The sequence below is a fragment of the Erinaceus europaeus genome, chromosome 1 (genome assembly GCF_950295315.1).
Source record: "Erinaceus europaeus chromosome 1, mEriEur2.1, whole genome shotgun sequence".
NCBI classification, from domain to species: Eukaryota; Metazoa; Chordata; class Mammalia; order Eulipotyphla; family Erinaceidae; genus Erinaceus; species Erinaceus europaeus.
The window spans coordinates 136,741,491-136,761,165 of record NC_080162.1 but is presented as its reverse complement, the minus strand read 5'-3'; the positions used below and the strand labels follow the sequence as shown (position 1 = coordinate 136,761,165).

Below are 19,675 nucleotides of genomic sequence, written 5' to 3'. Positions count from 1 at the left end.
ATCAGCCTATTCAAGAGCACTGAAATCATCGCAAGCATCTTCTCAGACCACAGTGGAATTAAACTAACACTTAACAATCAACAAAAGATTAGTAACAGTGCCAAAATGTGGAAGCTCAACAGTACACTTCTTAACAACTTCTGGGTCAAAGAGGAAATCAAGGAAGAAATCAAAATGTTTCGAGAGTTCAATGAAAATGAAGACACAAGCTATCAAAATATTTGGGACACAGCTAAAGCAGTCCTAAGAGGGAAGTTCATAGCTATACAAGCACACATTAGGAAACAAGAAAAGGCACAAATAAACAGCCTGATTGCACATCTTAAAGACCTAGAAGAAGAACAACAAAGGAATCCTAAAGCAACCAGAAGGACAGAAATTACTAAAGTTAGGGCAGAAATAAATAACATTGAGAATAGGAAAACCATACAAAAGATCAATGAAAGTAAATGTTGGTTCTTCGAAAGAGTAAACAAAATCGACAAACCTTTAGCCAGACTCACAAAACAAAAAAGGGAGAAGACCCAAATAAATCGGACAGTAAATGAAAGAGGAGAAATCACAACAGACACTGCAGAAATTCAACATATCATGCGAGGCTTCTATGAACAACTATATGCCACCAAGCTAGAGAACCTGGAAGAAATGAATGATTTCCTAGATACCTACCAACTTCCAAAACTAAGTAAAGAGGAAGTGGATAACATGAACAGGCCCATCACAGCTAATGAAATTGAAACAGTTATCAAAAATCTTCCCAAAAATAAAAGTCCTGGACCAGATGGTTTTACAAATGAATTCTACAGAACTTTCAAAGAAGAACTAATACCTCTACTTTTAAAAGTCTTCCAGAAGATTGAAGACACTGGAATCCTCCCTGCCAGCTTCTATGAAGCCAACATCACCCTGATACCAAAAGCAGACAGGGACACAACCAAAAAAGAAAACTACAGGCCAATATCTCTGATGAACATAGATGCGAAAATATTGAACAAAATTCTAGCCAACCGGATACAGCAGTATATCAAAAAAATTGTTCATCATGACCAAGTGGGGTTTATTCCAGGCATGCAAGGTTGGTTTAATATACGTAAATCAATCAATGTGATCCACCACATCAACAAAAGCAAGACCAAAAACCACATGGTCATATCAATAGATGCAGAGAAAGCCTTTGACAAAATACAACATCCCTTTATGATCAAAACACTACAAAAAAAAGGAATAGATGGAAAATTCCTGAAGATAGTGGAGTCTATATATAGCAAACCTACAGCCAACATCATACTCAATGGTGAAAAACTGGAAGCATTTCCCCTCAGATCAGGTACTAGACAGGGCTGCCCACTATCACCATTACTATTCAACATAGTGTTGGAAGTTCTTGCCATAGCAATCAGGCAGGAGCAAGGAATTAAAGGCATACAGATTGGAAGAGAAGAAGTCAAACTCTCCTTATTTGCAGATGACATAATAGTATACATGGAAAAACCTAAGGAATCCAGCAAGAAGCTTTTGGAAATCATCAGGCAATACAGTAATGTGTCAGGCTATAAAATTAACATTCAAAAGTCAGTGGCATTCCTCTACGCAAACACTAAGTTAGAAGAAATTGAAATCCAGAAATCAGTTCCTTTTTCTATAACAACAAAAACAATAAAATATCTAGGAATAAACCTAACCAAAGAAGTGAAAGACTTGTATACTGAAAATTATGAGTGACTACTCAAAGAAATTGAAAAAGACACAAAGAAGTGGAAAGATATTCCATGTTCATGGGTTGGAAGAATTAACATCATCAAAATGAATATATTACCCAGAGCCATCTACAAATTTAATGCTATCCCCATCAAGATCCCAAGCACATTTTTTAGGAGAATAGAAAAAATGCTACAAATGTTTATCTGGAACCAGAAAAGACCTAGAATTGCCAAAACAATCTTGAGAAAAAAGAACAGAACCGGAGGCATCACACTGCCAGATCTCAAACTGTATTATAGGGCCATTGTCATCAAAACTGCTTGGTACTGGAACATGAACAGACACACTGACCATTGGAATAGAATTGAGAGCCCAGAAATGAGGCCCCACACGTATGGACATCTAATCTTTGACAAAGGGGCCCAGACTATTATATGGGGGAAGCAGAGTCTCTTCAACAAATGGTGTTGGAAACAATGGGTTGAAACATGCAGAAGAATGAAACTGAATCACTGTATTTCACCAAATACAAAAGTAAATTCCAAGTGGATCAAGGACTTGGATGTTAGACCAGAAACTATCAGATACTTAGAGGAAAATATTGGCAGAACTTTTTTCCACATAAATTTTAAAGACATTTTCAATGAAACAAATCCAATTACAAGGAAGACTAAGGCAAGTATAAACCTATGGGACTACATCAAATTAAAAAGCTTCTTCACAGCAAAAGAAACCACTATAGAAACCAAGAGACCCCTCACAGAATGGGAAAAGATCTTTACATGCCATACATCAGATAAGAGTTTAATAACCAACATATATAAAGAGCTTGCCAGACTCAACAACAAGACAACAAATAACCCCATCCAAAAATGGGGGGAGGACTTGGACAGAATATTCACCACAGAAGAGATCCAAAAGGCCAAGAAACACATGAAAAAATGCTCCAAGTCTCTGATTGTCAGAGAAATGCAAATCAAGACAACAATGAGATATCACTTCACTCCTGTGAGAATGTCACACATCAGAAAAGGTAACAGCAGCAAATGCTGGAGAGGGTGTGGGGTCAAAGGAACCCTCCTGCACTGCTGGTGGGAATGTCAATTGGTCCAACCTCTGTGGAGAACAGTCTGGAGAACTCTCAGAAAGCTAGAAATGGACCTACCCTATGACCCTGCAATTCCCCTCCTAGGGATATATCCTAAGCAACCCAACACATCCATCCAAAAAGATCTGTGTACACATATGTTCTTGGCAGCACAATTTGTAATAGCCAAAACCTGGAAGCAACCCAGGTGTCCAACAACAGATGAGTGGCTGAGCAAGTTGTGGTATATATACACAATGGAATACTACTCAGCTGTAAAAAATGGTGACTTCACCGTTTTCAGCCGATCTTGGATGGACCTTGAAAAAATCATGTTGAGTGAAATAAGTCAGAAACAGAAGGATGAATATGGAATGATCTCACTCTCAGGCCGAAGTTGAAAAACAAGATTAGAAAAGAAAACACAAGTCGAACCTGAAATGGAATTGGAGTATTACACCAAAGTAAAAGACTCTGGGGTGGGTGGGTGGGTGGGGAGAATACAGGTCCATGAAAAATAATGAATGAAATAGTGGGGGTTGTATTGTTAAATGGGAATCTGGGGAATGTTATGCATGTAAAAAAAAAAAAAGAAGTAGAAACGCAAAGCAGAAATTGACTGAGTTTGGAGTATGGCACCAAAGTAAGAAAGCAGAAGTACAGTAGAGTTTGCAGTGAATACCTCCCTAATACTTCCTCTCCACTTTTCCAAGCTTTGGGTCCATGATTGCTCAACAATTTGTTTGGCTTTGTATGTTAACTCTCTTTTCAGTCACCAGGTTCCAGGTGTTATCAGGATGCCGGCCAGACTTCCCTGGATTGAAGACCCCACCAATATGTCCTGGAGCTCAGCTTCCCCAGAGACCCACCCTACTAGGGAAAGAGAGAGGCAGACTGGGAGTATGGACCGACCAGTCAACGCCCATGTTCAGCGGGGAAGCAATTACAGAAGCCAGACCTTCTACCTTCTGCAACCCACAATGATCCTGGGTCCATGCTCCCAGAGGGATAGAGAATGGGAAAGCTATCGGGGGAGGGGGTGGGATATGGAGATTGGGCGGTGGGAATTGTGTGGAGTTGTAGCCCTCCTACCCTATGGTTTTGTTAATTAATCCTTTCTTAAATAAAAAAAAAAAAAGAAAGAATAGGTAGGGTTGATCAGTAAACTATTTAAAAATATGTCAACAGTTTCCATGTTTAACTGTGATCTTTTATTTATTTATTTATTTATTTACCATAGCACTGCTCAGCTCTGGCTTATGGTGGTGTGGGGGATTGAACCTGGGACTTGAGAGCCTCAGGCATGAAAGTCTCTTTGCATAACCATTATGCTACACCCCCACCTTAACTTCAATTTTCTATCAACTAGAATAGTAGGGGGCAACTGTTTTTGCCATGCTAGAAACTTCTTGGTAGAGTCCCTCTAGTTCATTTCACTTAGGAACATAAATAATAACAATAAATAGAATACTGAAAATATGCTGTGTGCTCCCCAAAAGGATATTTTTGACTTGTCAACAGAAATTCATTTTTAAATTTACTAGTTTCCTTTTGATTACTGGGGGAGGGTAATGGTCTATAGTCCAGTTGTGACATTTGAGTACAACCAATTTTATAAAACAGTTTATGAAACACAGACAAACACAAGTTATGCCAATGTCAGGAGATACAGAGACTGATAGGAAAATATGCTTCCCTTCACGACAGCATGTGAGGTGATGTTAGATACGAGTGTCATAAAAGGAAAAGGTAAGGGTAAGAGTAAAAGATGTAAGGAACTTTCTGCTGCCATTGATGCAGAAACTAATATCAAATTAAAGTGTAAACCCTTGAATTCATCAAGAAGTATTGTTGAAAAAGTGAATCATTATAATCCGAAACTGCTGTTGTAAGCAATAAATTGTTAAGAGAATTAGAGTTAAATGAGGGGGGAAATGTAAGAACATATGTACTGGGGATTAGGAGGCAGACAGATAACTGAAAAACTACGAAGCACACAGAGAAGCTCGAAGCAGGTCTACGTGGCTTCCAGTGAGACTTTTTTGATAACCCATACCTTGACTCAGCTCTATTGATAGAAAAGAATGAACATCTCTGAGTCATTTCTCTCTCTCTCTCTCTCTGTCTCTCTTTCTCTCCATCTCTGAAAATATCATGATGAAGAGACAAAAGAATGCATCCACAATGATCTGGAACTAAGGTAGAAGGTATTTTTTTTTTCTTTTTTATCTCTCTCTAGGATGACCATCTAGGGGCTAGAGAGAGAGAGAGAGGCAAAGACAGACAGACAGACAGACACACACACACACACACATACACACACAGAGTGAGAGAGATGGGAAGATACCACAGAACTGACGTTTTCACTGGTGTAGTGGAGGATGAGCTCCTAACTGGATCACACACATGGCAAAGCAACAACATTAAATAAATGGGCTATTTTGCCAGCCTGGGATATATATATATATATATATATATATATATATATATATATATATATATATATATATTAGGAGAAAATCAAAAGCATATGAGAAGTAAGAAGAAAAAGGAAGAAAAATGCAGACAGATGGACAACTTGAAGACCAGTAACATTTCAGGACAGCTTTTTTTTTTTTTTTATGTAGTACAAGGTAAAAAATTGCATATGAGTACAAGGAGACATAGAGTAATATACATTCATTCTGACGTCTTTAAAAACAATGAACTGCATGTGGTAGTATGCTCAGTAAGAAATGAGATGAGCAGTGATGGCGGACAGAGGGATCTGTTAGAGGTCTAGGCCCATCATATCTATTCATGAACCCTCTTGTGGGGCTCTATAGGACCTTGCCCTTAACGTAGAATAAAATAGTAGAAATTGCCCCACTCTCAGAAGAGAGGCTGGGTCAACCTACTTTGACACTCAAAGAAAACTGGTCCTGATGTGAGTGCAGCCTAGAATGTTCCTAGCTATGACCTTAAAATGCGATCTCAGACCAACAGGGATGCAGAAGTAAGTCACACAGCAGGCTCCTGTGCTAAATATGAATAGACATGGGCTCTAGGTCAGATCAGTGTGGTTTACAGTTAATGGTTTTTATATACTTCTCTCATATTTGGGAACTTCTCTCTGCCCTGATTGATGCAGCTTGCTAGTCCTATTCCCAACTCTGATATCAGCTTCCCAGGCACTACTTTCAGCTTACCTACATGTTAGCTATTGGGCTCAGGCAAAAATTAGTAAAATCATGGGCTCTTTAGAATATACCTAAAATAAACTTCCTCACTTCTTCCAACAGGAAGACCCCCCAAATCTCACCTACTATATTCTTATCTTTAGGTTCCTTATTATTAAACAATTTGTTCTTCTGTATATCTTAATGCTTTTCATTCACCAAGTTGTGGTGCTACCATGACACCAACCTGACTTACTTGGTCAGATGACCCCACTAATGTGTCCTGGAACACCATCTCCCTAGAGCCCTGCCCCAGTAAGGAAAGATAAAAACAGGCTGGGTTGACCTGTCAGCATCTATGTCCAGCAGAAAAGCAATTACAGAAGTCTGACCTACCTTCTTCACCCCAAAAAGATCTTCCACACTCCTAGAGGGATAAAGAATAAGGAAGATTCCAATGGAGGAGATGGTATGCAGAACCTTGGTGGTGGGAATTGTATGAAATTGTACCTCTCTTATCCCACACTCTTATAGATAATTATTAAATCACTAGTAAAAAAAAAAAGAAAGAAAGAAAGAAAGAAAGAAAGAAAGAAAGAAAGAAAGAAAGAAATGAATAGGAACAGCCTAGGTTACACCTATAAAATGGAGTGTCATGCATTATTTAGAATAATGTCAGAGATGGAACTTAAAGTAATTATGCCTATTATAGCAATGGAAAGATAGCTACTAAATGGTTTCACTCATATGTAGAATATAGAGAATTTGCAGATCTACAGGGATGCAGAGGTCACATAGGCTCCTAAGCTGAATATGGGCCCCAGACCACATCAAATCAATGGGGTTTATAGTCAACAATATTTATATCCCTTCCCATATTAGGGAGCTGCTCTATTCCCTGATCCAGCTTTCTGTTCTGTTTCCAACTATGGCATCATCTCCTCAGACAATAACTTGGATCCACCTGCATATCAGATTTCAGGCTCAGGGGAAAAAAAAAATAGTATAGTCACATGCCTTTGGAATATAACTAAAATATGCCTATTAGCTATCTACAAAATGGAGGAGCCCCCCCCCCAACTCTTTATCTCCACTATTCTAGTCTTTAGGTTCATGATTGGTCAACAATTTGTTTGGCTTTGTATGTCAACTCTTTTTTCAGCCACCAGGTTCCAGATGCTAGCATGATGCCAACCAGACTTCCCTGGACAGACAACCCCACTAATGTGTCCTGGAGATCCGCTTCCCCAGAGCCACACCCCACTAGGGAAAGAGAGAGACAGGCTGGGATTATGGATCGACCTGTCAATGCCCATGTTCAGCAGGGAAGCTATTACATAAACCAGACTTACCACCTTCTGCAACTCAAAATGACCCTGGATCGATACTCCCAGAGGGTTAAAGAATAGGAAAGCTATCAGGGGAAAGGGTGGGATATGGAGTTCTGGTGGTGGGAATTGTGAGGAGTTGTACCCCTTTTATCCTATGGTTTTGTCAATGTTTCCTTTTTATAAATAAATTTTTAAAAAGATAAAAAAAGAAAAAAAGAATGTAGAGAATTAAAGCACAGGGCCAGATGGTGGCACACCTGGTTAAGCACACACATTACAGTATACAAGTGCTTAGGTTCAAGCCCCTGGTCCCCACCTGCAGTGGGAAAGCTTCACGAGTAGTGAAGCATGGCTGCAGGTGTCTCTTTGTCTCTCCCCCTATGTCCCATTTCAAACTATGAAACTATGTCTCTCCCCCTATGTCCCATAGTCAAACTCAGATGGTCTCTAAGATTTCATGAGAACTACAGTGGTTACCAGAATGTTTGGGGTGGGTGGGGAGTCCACAGAACCTTGATGGTGGGTATGATATGGAACTATACTCCTATGATGTTATAATATTGTAAACCATTATTAAATCAGTAATATTTACAAAAAAACGTGCAATCACAGAGGTATTGATAATATAACATACATATCTCCAAAAGAAAACAGACTACAAATACTTTGTAAAATGTGATACAACTGGGTGGGGGAAGATAGCATAATGGTTATGCAAACAGACTTTCCTGCCTGAGGCTCTGAAGACCCAGGTTCAACACCCTTGTACCACCATAAGCCAGAGCTGATCAGTGCTCTGTTAAATTAAAAAAATAAAATAAATAAAAAGAGAAATGAGTGTGAAACAACTTTCCATTACAAATAGACACAAATTTATAGAAATGTAGGTAGCTGTCTCTTTGAAATAATTGGATTTTAAGTTTCCTTTTCAGTCCTTTTTGCATCTTCATAAAAATGTATTTCATTCTAATTATTTAAAAAGAAACTAAAAACAAAGTAGCATTGTCATGGTCTAACTTATTTATTTCTGTACTGAGCTTTTCCAAATGACATTTTTATTATCTGACTTCAGATAGGATTCATTTCTAGTAACAAAACTAAAGTGTTGGGACCCTGAATCAAGGGATTATTGAAGTGATATTTACATGTATGTATATGAGTCTGGTTACTACAAAACTGCAGCTGGATAAATTGCACTTCCAACAGCATTTTCAATTCCAAAACATTTCATCATGCAACCAGTTCAGGGTCAAGTCCTGTCAAGTTTATTTATAGTTACAGAGGTTAGCCTGTGACACAGTACAAAGATAAATAAATGTAAGATTGAAACACAAGTTGTAGAGCATAAGTAACTCCTTTTTAGTTTTAAAGCTAGAGCCATATCTACCTCCTTGATATAAAAGTTAAATTATAATGGTTGTTACTATGGCTTTCTTTTGCAATGAAGTTAGGAAATTCGTTTAGATTTGAGACAGGATTACAAGATAATGGGACTTGAATAGAAAGAGCAGAACCAGGAAACTTATTTCTGCTACTAGTAAATTATGTGATCCTGCATTGAGTCTCCTTCCTCATCTGTGAGGTTAGAGAACTACCAATCTTCTAGGGTGACTTTCTTATTTAGAAATCTAGTTCCTTCAGTACACCAGAGCTACAGCTAAAGCTCAGTGCCTGCACTACAACCTGCCCCTCCCCACTTCCATAGGTGGGGAGTTGGGTGCTGGAACCAGAATCCTTGAGTGGGTCCTTATGCTTCACACTGTGTATGCTTAAGGCTTAACCTAGTGTACCACTGCCCAATTTTTTTTTTTTTATCAACACAATACTCTCCTCTTCCCCCCTTTTTAGCAACACAATACCCTCCCCCCTCTTTTTTTTTTTTTTTTTGCTCCTTGTTAGCAGTAAGAATCCTCCACTCCTGGAGGCCATTTTTTTTCCTTTTTTTGTTTTTTTAATTATATTTGATAGAACAGAAAGAAATTGAAAGAAGAGGGACAGAAATCAAGAAAAGAAGGGGAGATAGAGGAGAGAGAAAGAGAGACATTTAAAAAGTATACCTCACTGCTTGCAAAGTTTCCCTTCCAAAGGTGGGGACTGGAGGATTGAACCTGTGTCCTTGCACATCATAACATGTTTGCTCTACCAGGTGTACTACCAACCAGCCCCTAAGTCCCTCTTTACTTATTTAAAGTGACCGATAGCTTGTAAAAAACAAAACAAAACAAAACAAAAAAAACATGCAAAGACATTCAAAGAAATTTAAATGGGAAAAAAACAAAACAGAAAGTGGTTTTCAATCAGTTTTATAGGTAAATGTTTTGCTCACAAAAAGTAAATTTTGCTTATTTCCAATGCTAGTTTTCTATAACTTTTTTTTATAAGCTAAAGGAAAAAATAGACTGGTAATTCAAGCCTACAGTTCTATAGTCTCTATTCCTTACTCTATTACTATAGATATTGATTCCACTGAAAACTGGTAATACTTTCTGTTATTATATTTAGTCATAGAACTAAACATATTTTTTTATATTTAGTACAGTGCCCCACCAACTGAATATTAGATATTTTTTGTTAATAGTAATAAAGACAAACTATTTCAATAGTGTGAGCAACCATCTAAATCTTTCTTTAATGTTTTGTTTTAATGATAGAGAGAGACACAGAAAGATAGACCAGAGCTCTGCTCAATTCTGCTAGTCCTGGGGATCAAACCTGGAAAACTGGGAGCCTCGGGCATGAAAGTCTTTTTGCATAGCCATTATGCAACCTCCCTGTCCCACAAGCTTTTAAATCTTACTATGGATTTATTCTTAGTCTTCTTTTATGTTAAAATGTAATTTGTCTCGGTATTTTTTTTTTGTTTATTTTTCAAAATCACTTCCATCTCTTAAGAAGAATTGGCAGAGAACTAGGTTATGCAAGTATGTAAATATGCAAATATTTGTGGAAAACAGTAATCCTCACCTGTTTTTCTCGTGAATCTTTAGAATTTCATTTGTCTGCTGAAGAAGTTGCTTCTCTAGTTTGTATGTTGATAATGAATTCTCTAGAAGTTGTATTTCAAGTCGAGAAGTTTGATTTAGTACCTTAAGATGAAAGACAAAAACATTTTAGATTTTAATCATGAGGAGTAGATGATATGTTGGGTTTCTTGACTCAACCATTTTTTTCTTTTAAAATAATATTTCTTTCAAAATAATTTATCAGGTGTTCTAAATTCTAATTAATACTTTACCTGCTTCTTAAACTTGGTTTTTGTACTACTTTAAGATTAAAGGTGCCTTAATGAGAAAACTGAGGTGTTAAATACATTTAGATATTTTAATTTCTGTATTCTGAATTCTTAGGGTAGTCTACTGAAGCTGGGAGCTTCCTGTCCTATCTCCATGCAGAGTTTAAGGGGATGCCAAATCAAGATAAGTAATATTTTAATGAAAAATTTAAAACCTAAAAAAAAAAAATCATGCTGACATGTGCTTAAGCATAGAATCTGACATTGCACACTTAGCCATCAAAATGATTTTTAAAGATTTTATATATATATATATATATAAAGTGCTATCTCTGTGTTGAATTTACTAATGGCTCTCCTTTGCAAGTAGATTGAATTCCAGGTCATAGACTAGATTAGAAGGTGTAAAGGATCAGGACCCCTGTTACTTCTCAGGTCAAACTAGCATTCTCTCAACAGCTTCTAAGTTCTAACCATTTCTTCTATCTCCTCCTGAGGGCTAGTTCATATCCACCTCATAGTCTATACACATGTAATTTCCACTGCCTGGAATACTAATCCTTTCAAAGATGCAGGATTGATTTCTTCTTAATGTGAAATCTCACTCAGTGAGCTCCTTTATAGTCACAGTATCCCTTTTCTTCTTCTTCTTTTTTATTGCTAGTGATTCAATATTAATTTACAAAATTACATGTCAACAAGGGTACAATTCCACACTCTTCCCACCACCAGAGTTCTGAATCCCTAATCCTTCCATGTCAGTTCACTGAGGTTCTTCCAAGCTTGCAGATATGAGTTAACCATCATCTCTACAGCTGTCTGTCTACATTTGTATATAATTGACCCTTTTTCTGCCAGGTCCAGTCCTCTCTACCCCTCCAAGCCACATATAACCCTATTAGTACATCCTTATCACATCACCCTATTTTTGTTTTTCTTTATGAAATCATTGCTAGTAGAAATTCCCTTATACCTTGTAGGGAAATTGTGAGGATATGGTTGAGCATGGTGTGGGACCTCCTATTGAAAAGTGCGTGCCTGGATGGCACGACCTTTCTGTCAGTCTCTCTCTGCTTAAGATCGAGCATGGAAGAAAATGACCACCAGGGAAAAGTTCCCTCTATCAGCCTCCCTGCCTCACAATAGCCCACTCCCGTATTATCTAAATAATCATTGTTTTGCCTTAAAGTCCCCTCCCTACTTCCCCACCCATTCCATTCCTTTGGTCATATCTGATATATCTTCTCTCTGCCCTCAGGACCCCCCTCTGGCTGCTGGTTACTGATAATCCTGCTTTCTTGTTCCTTTAACCAATTAAACCTCTTGCTCAACAGTGACTGAAAAAGTCCTGACCCTCCCCAGACCCTTTGCCTCCTTAACATATATAGTGTACACATGTCACTTCCTCCTGTGACCCCTTATAAGCCCTGTTTTACTGTTCAGTAAATGGATTTGTACATGGAACATTCCCCTGTTGATCTCTAGTGGTGTCTCTTGCTACACAGGGAAAGATCCAGTCTGCTCACACCTACTGCCCCAGAACATTCCTTCTGGACTCCTGCATCTGGTGCGCAACGTAGTGGGTAAGCCCGAAGTTTGTGCCCAGGAAGAGGCCTCCCCACCAAAGAGTCAATATCTTATATGGAAATTCAAATACCTACACGTATTTGCTTTCTTTCCTAAGGGCATATTAATTGCATAAAATAGATTTAATGTATAAAGAACCCCCCAAATATCTAGTGCCCAGCAAAAGTCCCAAAACATTGAACACTCAGATCCATTTGTTGGATAATAGGTTAACTAATGGACGGTAAATTACTTTTCAAGATTATGAATGGTTATGTAAAGGCTAACACATCCATATGACTGTCAAACTGTGCTCACAAGTGAGGAAGAAAATCTTGTTCGCTCACATATTAACTTGAAAATTAAAGTTTATGTTCACTATTGTTTTCAAAGGAAAAGTGTCATGGGAGATATGTTAACTCAGTCTGGCTTAACTCCTAGTTTAGGGGAAAGCAAACAAACAAACAAAACAGAGTAACATAAGAAAAGAATAAATTAGGGAGTCAGGCCATATGGCATAGCAGGTTAAGCTCACCTGGCGCAAAGCGCAAGGACTGGCATAAGGATCCCAGTTCGAGCCCCTGGCTCCCCACCTGCAGGGGAGCACTTCACAGGAAGTGAAAGAGGTCTGCAGGTGTCTGTCTTTCTCTCCCCCCTCTGTCTTCCCCTCCTCTCTCTATTTTTCTCTGTCCTATCCAACAACAACATTAATAAAAACAATAATAACTACAACAACAACAAAAAAGGGCAACAAAAGGGAATAAACAAAATAAATAAAAAAGAAAAGAATAAATTAGAGTGCATCATTAAGTATATCAGACAAATTCAGAATAATAGAGTTTATGAAAAAGATTGACCTTGTTTTCTTTCTTCCTTTCTCTCTCTCCTCTCTCTCTTTCTTTTTCTTTTTACTTCCACCAGGGTTATCTCTAGGGCTTGGTGCCGGCACTAGGGAACCACTGCTCCTGGTGGTCAATATTTACTTTATTATTATTATTTTTTAAATTTTATTAGGGGAATTAATGGTTTACAGTAAATACAGTTGTTGGTACATATGTAAACTTTCTCAATTTTCACCTTTTTTTCTACCTTATTTGATAAGAGAGAAGGTAAAAGGGGAGGAGAAGATTAATGAGTAGAGAAGTGGAGAAAAACATAAATATCTTACCAAACTTAACAACAACAAAAAAATTACCCAATTTAAAAGTGGGGAGAAGATATGAACAGAATATTCACTATAGAAGAGATATAAAAGGCCAACAGACATATGAAGAATTGCTCCAGGTTGTCAGAGAAATGCAAACAAAGCCAACAATGAGTTACCATCTCACTCCTGTGAGAATGTCATACATCAAAAACTACTGGAGGGGCTGTGAGGACAAAGGAACCCTCCTGCACTGGTTGTGGGAATGTCAACTGGTTCAACCCCTGTGGAGAACAGTCTGGAGAACCCTTACAAGGCTTGAAATGGATCTTCCATATGATCCAGAAATTCCTTTCCTAGGGATATATCCTAAGGATTCAATCACACTCATCCCAAAAGATACATGTACACCTACGTTTATAGCAGCACAATTCATAATAACCAAAACCTGGAAGCAACCCAGATGCCCAACAACAGATGAATGGCTTGAGAAAGTTGTGATATATTTACACAATAGAATACTACTTAGCTTTAAGAATAATGAACCCACATCCTCTGACCCATCTTGGATGTAGCTAGAAGGAATTATGTTAAGTAATGCAAGTGAGAAAGAGAAAGATGAGTATGAGATGACCACACTCATAAACAAAAATTGAGAAAGAAGGACAGACACGGAAAAACAAACAAGGGGCAGGTGGTGGTACATCTGGTTGACGCACATGCTACAGAGCACAAGGACCCGGGTTCAGGCTCCCAGTCCCCACCTGCAGGGGAAAGCTTTGCAAGTGGTAAAGCAGGTTTTCAGGTGTCTCTCTGTCTCTCTCCCTTTCTAGCTTTCCTCCTTCTCTCAATTTCTGCTGGTTTCTAGCCAATAAATAAATAAAGATAATTTTTAAAAATCTGGAAAAAGAAAAGAAAAACAAAGTAGAATTTGACTGAGTCTGGAGTGTCTCAACAAAGTAAAAAAAAACTATGGGTGAGGGTAAAGGGTAGATTTTTAGCTTCCCTAGAGGGGTGTGGGGGTGGGAACACAGACCTTTGGTGGGGTGGCAGGAATGGTGTTAATATACACTCCTATTAACTTCTAATCTTATAAATCATTATTTAATCAATTTGTAAGTAGAAAGCTAGATTGAAACTCTCAAATTTTTTATGCATAGACTCCAGTATAGTTCCTTCACTCTAAGCACTTAAGATTTCAAAGTGATAACTTGATTGAATTTTAACAATAGGCTCAAAATTTTAATACATTTCTAATAAAAGACTATTTAATTGAAATATTAAATCACCTACAGTCTTAGATCAAGGAGACCAGAAGCAACTGCTTATGTCACTATATAAGATACAGCTATATGTAAACAGCATTAAATGACATAAAACATGGTAAAACATGGTCGGGAGGTAGCTCAGTGGGTTAAGTGCATGTGGCACAAAGCACAAGGACCTGTGTAAGGATCCTGGTTTGAGCCCCCAGCTCCCCACCTGTAGGGGAGTCACTTCACAGGTGGTAAAGCAGGTCTGCAGGTGTATGTCTTTCTCTTCCCCTCTCTGTCTTCCCTTCCTCTCTCCATTTCTCTCTGTCCTATCCAACAACGATGACATCAATAACTACAACAATAAAACAACAAGAACAATAAAACAACAAGGACAACAAAAGAGAATAAATAAATAATCATCATTTAAAAAACAACAACAACATGGTAATGTCTTATATGATACAGAAAATTGCAATGATAGGATTTTCAAAATAGACCAAATTCCCTAATAATTAGGTTATAATAATGGCTATTTATTGCCTTCTTAAACCCCATGACAGCAGGAACCCTCCCCATTCTCTATAAAACCCATATTTCTCCAAGTCCTGGAACCTCTGGGGCATGGCTTGTCTTCCTGCACACTTCACTCAATCCACACCATTTGATGCTGTATCTGTATGTTTACAATGTAACCTCGATGCATTTCACTTTGGACTGTGTCCAGAGACACTAGGCATGGAATATCAACCCTTGAGCACCAGCACTCTGGTGATACTTTTCCTAGCTCATAGGACTCCTCATTCCATATCAGGTGGTGTACCTCCTAACAAAGCCACAGAACCTAGATATAGATCAAGGCCCATGAGACAGAACACATATGCATATGTACCCAGAAGTTAGGGGGAAGATATACACCTTAAAGCAAAACGCACAATAGTTTACAGTGACCCGAAACAGCAAGCAAGTAGAAAGACATAACAACAACAACAACAACAACAACAACAACAACAACAACAAAAAAAAAACATAAAATGATACTTATATACCTTTCCCATATTTGGGAGCTACTCTCTGGCTTGATCCAGGTTTCTAGTCCTATTTCCAACTCTGGCACCATCTCCCCCAGAAAACACCTTTGGTTCACATGCATGTTAGCTGTTGTGCTCAGGCAAAAATTAGTAAAGTCATAGGCTCCTTAGAATATACTTAATATAGACCTACTAGCTTTTTCCAAAACTGAGATCCCCAGACTCATCTGCTTTATTATTGCCTTTACATTGCTGACTATTAAACAATTTGTTCTGCTTTATATCTTAAAGCTTTTTTAGCTACCAAGTTGCAGACACTACCATGATGTCAACCTGACATCCCTGAACAGAGGACCTCACCAATGTACTCCGGACCCCCTCTCCAGATCCCTGCCCCACTAGGGAAAGTTAGGGACAGGCTGGGAATATGGATCCACCTGTCAATGCCCATGTTCAATGGAGAAGCAATTATGGAAGCCAGACCTTCCACCTTCTGCACTCCTTAATGACCCTGGGGCCATGCTCCCAGAGGGATAAAGAATAGGAAAGCTTAGGGAAGAAATGGGATATGGAACTTCTGGTGGTGAGAACTGTGTGGAATTTTACCCTTTTTATTCTATGGTCTTGTCATATTTTTACTTACTAGATAAACTAATAATACAAAATAAATTTTTTTTTTAAATTAAAAAGAAGAGGAAAAAAAGGAAGGACACTTAGAAGCAATAATATGTATAGGTGTGACTTAGAATAGAAGACAGAACCACATAAAAATGGGCAAATATGTATAAATATAAACATTATAGAAATAATAGTCAGACTGTATCCAGACCTTGTGAGAACTACTAATGTTTTCATGTTTCCAATGGAGGGAATAGAACACAGAATTCTGGTTGTTGAAAGGGTACAATACTATATCCCTGTCATCACATTGTTTTGTAAATTAGTATTAAATCACCAATAAAATTTTTAAAAATAATAAAATAAAATGGCAGAAGCATTATAAAAAAAGAAAATGTATTAGATTTGGTTAACACAGTGATTTCCATATAGCTCTACAAATGTACCATTGTTTAGAAAAATCATATATTACATATAAATAAATGAGTGTAGTTATATTCAATAACATTTTATCTACAAGAAAAACAAGGAGCAGCTTGCTTTTATCCCATTTGTCATAGTTTACTAAGTCCTTTCCTAATGGGTTATTAAACACTTTCCGTAAGACCTTATAATAAAATTGATTATCCAGACATTGTCCTTGGATGACCCACTAATAAATGTATTTCACTTCTGTTTCAAAAGCAAAGCTTAGTGCTGATGCAGCTTCTCGCTCATCAAGTTAAAGAGATTCAGTGAACCAACATGGAGTGTCTCCCTGTCAATACCGTTTCTACTTAGAGATCCATGGTTATTGATGAAACTCTCTTGGGCTGCAATTTGTAATTATATAATTGAAGCTTAAATATGTGTGATAGTTCATTTTCTGAGAGGGATATAATAAAAAACAAAGTAGGATAGAAAGAAAAGAGCAAGGGATTGAAATGGTGAAGAGGAGGGGAGAGGAAGGAAGAGGAGGAGAGAGGACAGGGAGAGGAGAGGAGATGAGAGAAGAGGAGGGAAGAGGAGAGGAGAGGAGGGAAGGGGAGAGGAGAGGAGGGGAGAGGAGAGGTGAGGAGAGGTGAGGTGAGGAGAGGAGAGGATGGAAGGGGAGAGGAGAGAAGAGGAGAGGAGAGGAGAGGAGAGGAGTGGAAGGGAAAGGAGAGGAAGGGAGAGGAGGAGAGAGGAGATGAGAGGAGAGGAGAGGAGAGGAGAGGAGAGGAGAGGAGAGGAGAGGAGAGGAAGGAGAGGAGAGGAGAGGAGAGGAGAGGAGAGGAGAGGAGAGGAGAGGAAGGGAGAGGAGAGGAGAGGAGAGGAAGGGAGAGGAGAGGAGAGGAGAGGAGAGGAGGGAAGGGGAGAGGAGAGGAAGGGAGAGGAGAGGTGAGGAGAGGAGAGGATGGAAGGGGAGAGGAGAGGAGTGGAAGGGAAAGGAGAGGAAGGGAGAGGAGGAGAGGAGAAGAGAAGAGAAGAGAGGAGAGGAGGAGAGAGGAGAGGAAGGAAGAGGAGAGGAAGGGAGAGGAGGAGAGAGGAGAGGAGGAAAGGGGAGAGGAGAGGAGAACAGAGGAGAGGAGAGGAGGGAAGAGGAGAGGAGGGAAGGGGAGAGGAGGGGAGAGGGGAAGAGAGGAGAACAGAGGAGAGGAGGGGAGAGGAGAGGAGAGGAGGGGAGAGGAGGGGAGAGGAGAAGAGAGGAGGGAAGGGGGAAGGAGAGGAGAACAGAGGAGAGGAGGGGAGAGGAGAAGAGAGGGGGGAAGGGGGAAGGAGAGGAGAACAGAGGAGAGGAGGGGAGAGGAGAGGAGGGAAGAGGAGGGGAGAGGAGATGGGAGGGGAAGAGAGGAAGGGAGAGGAGGAGAGAAGAGAGGAGAGGAGAGGAAGGGAGAGGAGGAGAGAGGAGAGGAGGAAAGGGGAGAGGAGAGGAGAACAGAGGAGAGGAGAGGAGGGAAGAGGAGAGGAGGGAAGGGGAGAAGGAGGGAGAGGGGAAGAGAGGAGAACAGAGGAGAGGAGGGGAGAGGAGAGGAGAGGAGGGGAGAGGAGGGGAGAGGAGAAGAGAGGAGGGAAGGGGGAAGGAGAGGAGAACAGAGGAGAGGAGAGGAGGGGAGAGGAGGGGAGAGGAGAAGAGAGGAGGGAAGGGGGAAGGAGAGGAGAACAGAGGAGAGGAGGGGAGAGGAGAGGAGAGGAGGGGAGAGGAGGGGAGAGGAGAAGAGAGGGGGGAAGGGGGAAGGAGAGGAGAACAGAGGAGAGGAGGGGAGAGGAGAGGAGGGGAGAGGAAATGAGAGGGGAGGAGAGGAAGGGAGAGGAGGAGAGAAGAAAGGAGAGGAGAGGAGAGGAGAGGAGAGGAGAGGAGAGGAAGGGAGAGGAGGAGAGAGGAGAGGAGGAAAGGGAAGAGGAGAACAGAGGAGAGGAGAGGAGGGAAGAGGAGAGGAGGGAAGGGGAGAGGAGGGGAGAGGGGGAAGAGAGGAGAGGAGGGGAGAGGAGGGGAGAGGAGGGGAGAGGAGAAGAGAGGAGGGGAAGGGGAAAGGAGAGAAGAACAGAGGAGAGGAGAGGAGAGAAGAACAGAGAAGAGGAGAGGAGAGGAGGGAGAGGAGAGGAGAGGAGGGAGGGGAGAGGAGGGGAGAGGGGAAGAGAGGAGGAGGGAGGGAGAGGGAGAGGAGAAGAGAGGAGGGAAGGGGAAAGGAGAGAAGAACAGAGGAGAGGAGAGGAGGGGAGAGGAGAGGAGAGGAGGGAAGGGGAGAGGAGGGGAGAGGGGAAGAGAGGAGAGGAGGGGAGAGGAGAAGAGAGGAGGGAAGGGGGAAGGAGAGAAGAACAGAGGAGAGGAGAGGAGGGGAGAGGAGGGAAGGGGAGAGGAGGGGAGAGGGGAAAGAGAGGAGAGGAGGGGAGAGGAGGGGAGAGGAGAAGAGAGGAGGGAAGGGGGAAGGAAAAGAGAACAGAGGAGAGGAGGGGAAGGGAGAGGAGGAGAGAGGAGAGGAGGAAAGGGGAGAGGAGAACAGAGGAGAGGAGAGGAGGGAAGAGGAGAGGAGGGGAGAGGGGAAGAGAGGAGAGGAGGGGAGAGGAGTGGAGAGAAGAGAGGAGTGAAGGGGAAAGGAGAGGAGAACAGAGGAGAGGAGGGGAGGGGAGAGGAGAGGAGAGGAGAGAACGGGAGAGGAGGGGAGAGGAGAGGAGAGGAGAGGAGGGAAGGGGAGAGGAGAGGAGAGAACGGAAGGGGAGAGGAGAGGAGAGGAGTGGACAGAAGGGGAGAGGAGAGGAAAGGAGAGGAGAAGAGAGAAGAGGAGGGAAGGTGAGAGGAGAGGAGAGGAGAGGAGAGGAGAGGAGAGGAGAGGAAGGAGGGAAGGGGGAGAGGAGAGGAGGGAACGGGAGAGGAGAGGAGGGGAGAGGAGAGGAGGGAAGGGGAGATGAGAGGAGGGGAGAGGAGAGGAGAGGAGGGGAGAGGAGAGGAGAGGAGAGGACAGGACAGGAGAGGAGAGGAGAGGAGAGAAGGGGAGAGGAGAGGAGGGAAGGGGAGATGAGAGGAGGGGAGAGGAGAGGAGGGAAGGGGAGAGGAGAGGAGGGGAGAGAAGAGGAGAGGAACGGAGGGGAGGGGA

At 40.8% G+C, this 19,675-nt stretch overlaps 1 protein-coding gene across 2 annotated transcripts in view; it reads right to left on the bottom strand.

Moving 5' to 3' along the window:
- Nucleotides 1-19,675, bottom strand: part of ANGPT1 (angiopoietin 1) — a 273,027-nt gene that overhangs the window by 90,037 nt on the left and 163,315 nt on the right. For both annotated transcript variants that reach the window (XM_007537018.3, XM_007537019.3), the window contains exon 3: nt 10,242-10,363. In XM_007537018.3, the coding sequence (XP_007537080.1) occupies nt 10,242-10,363 (122 nt within the window). The remainder of the gene's footprint in view (nt 1-10,241; nt 10,364-19,675) is intronic.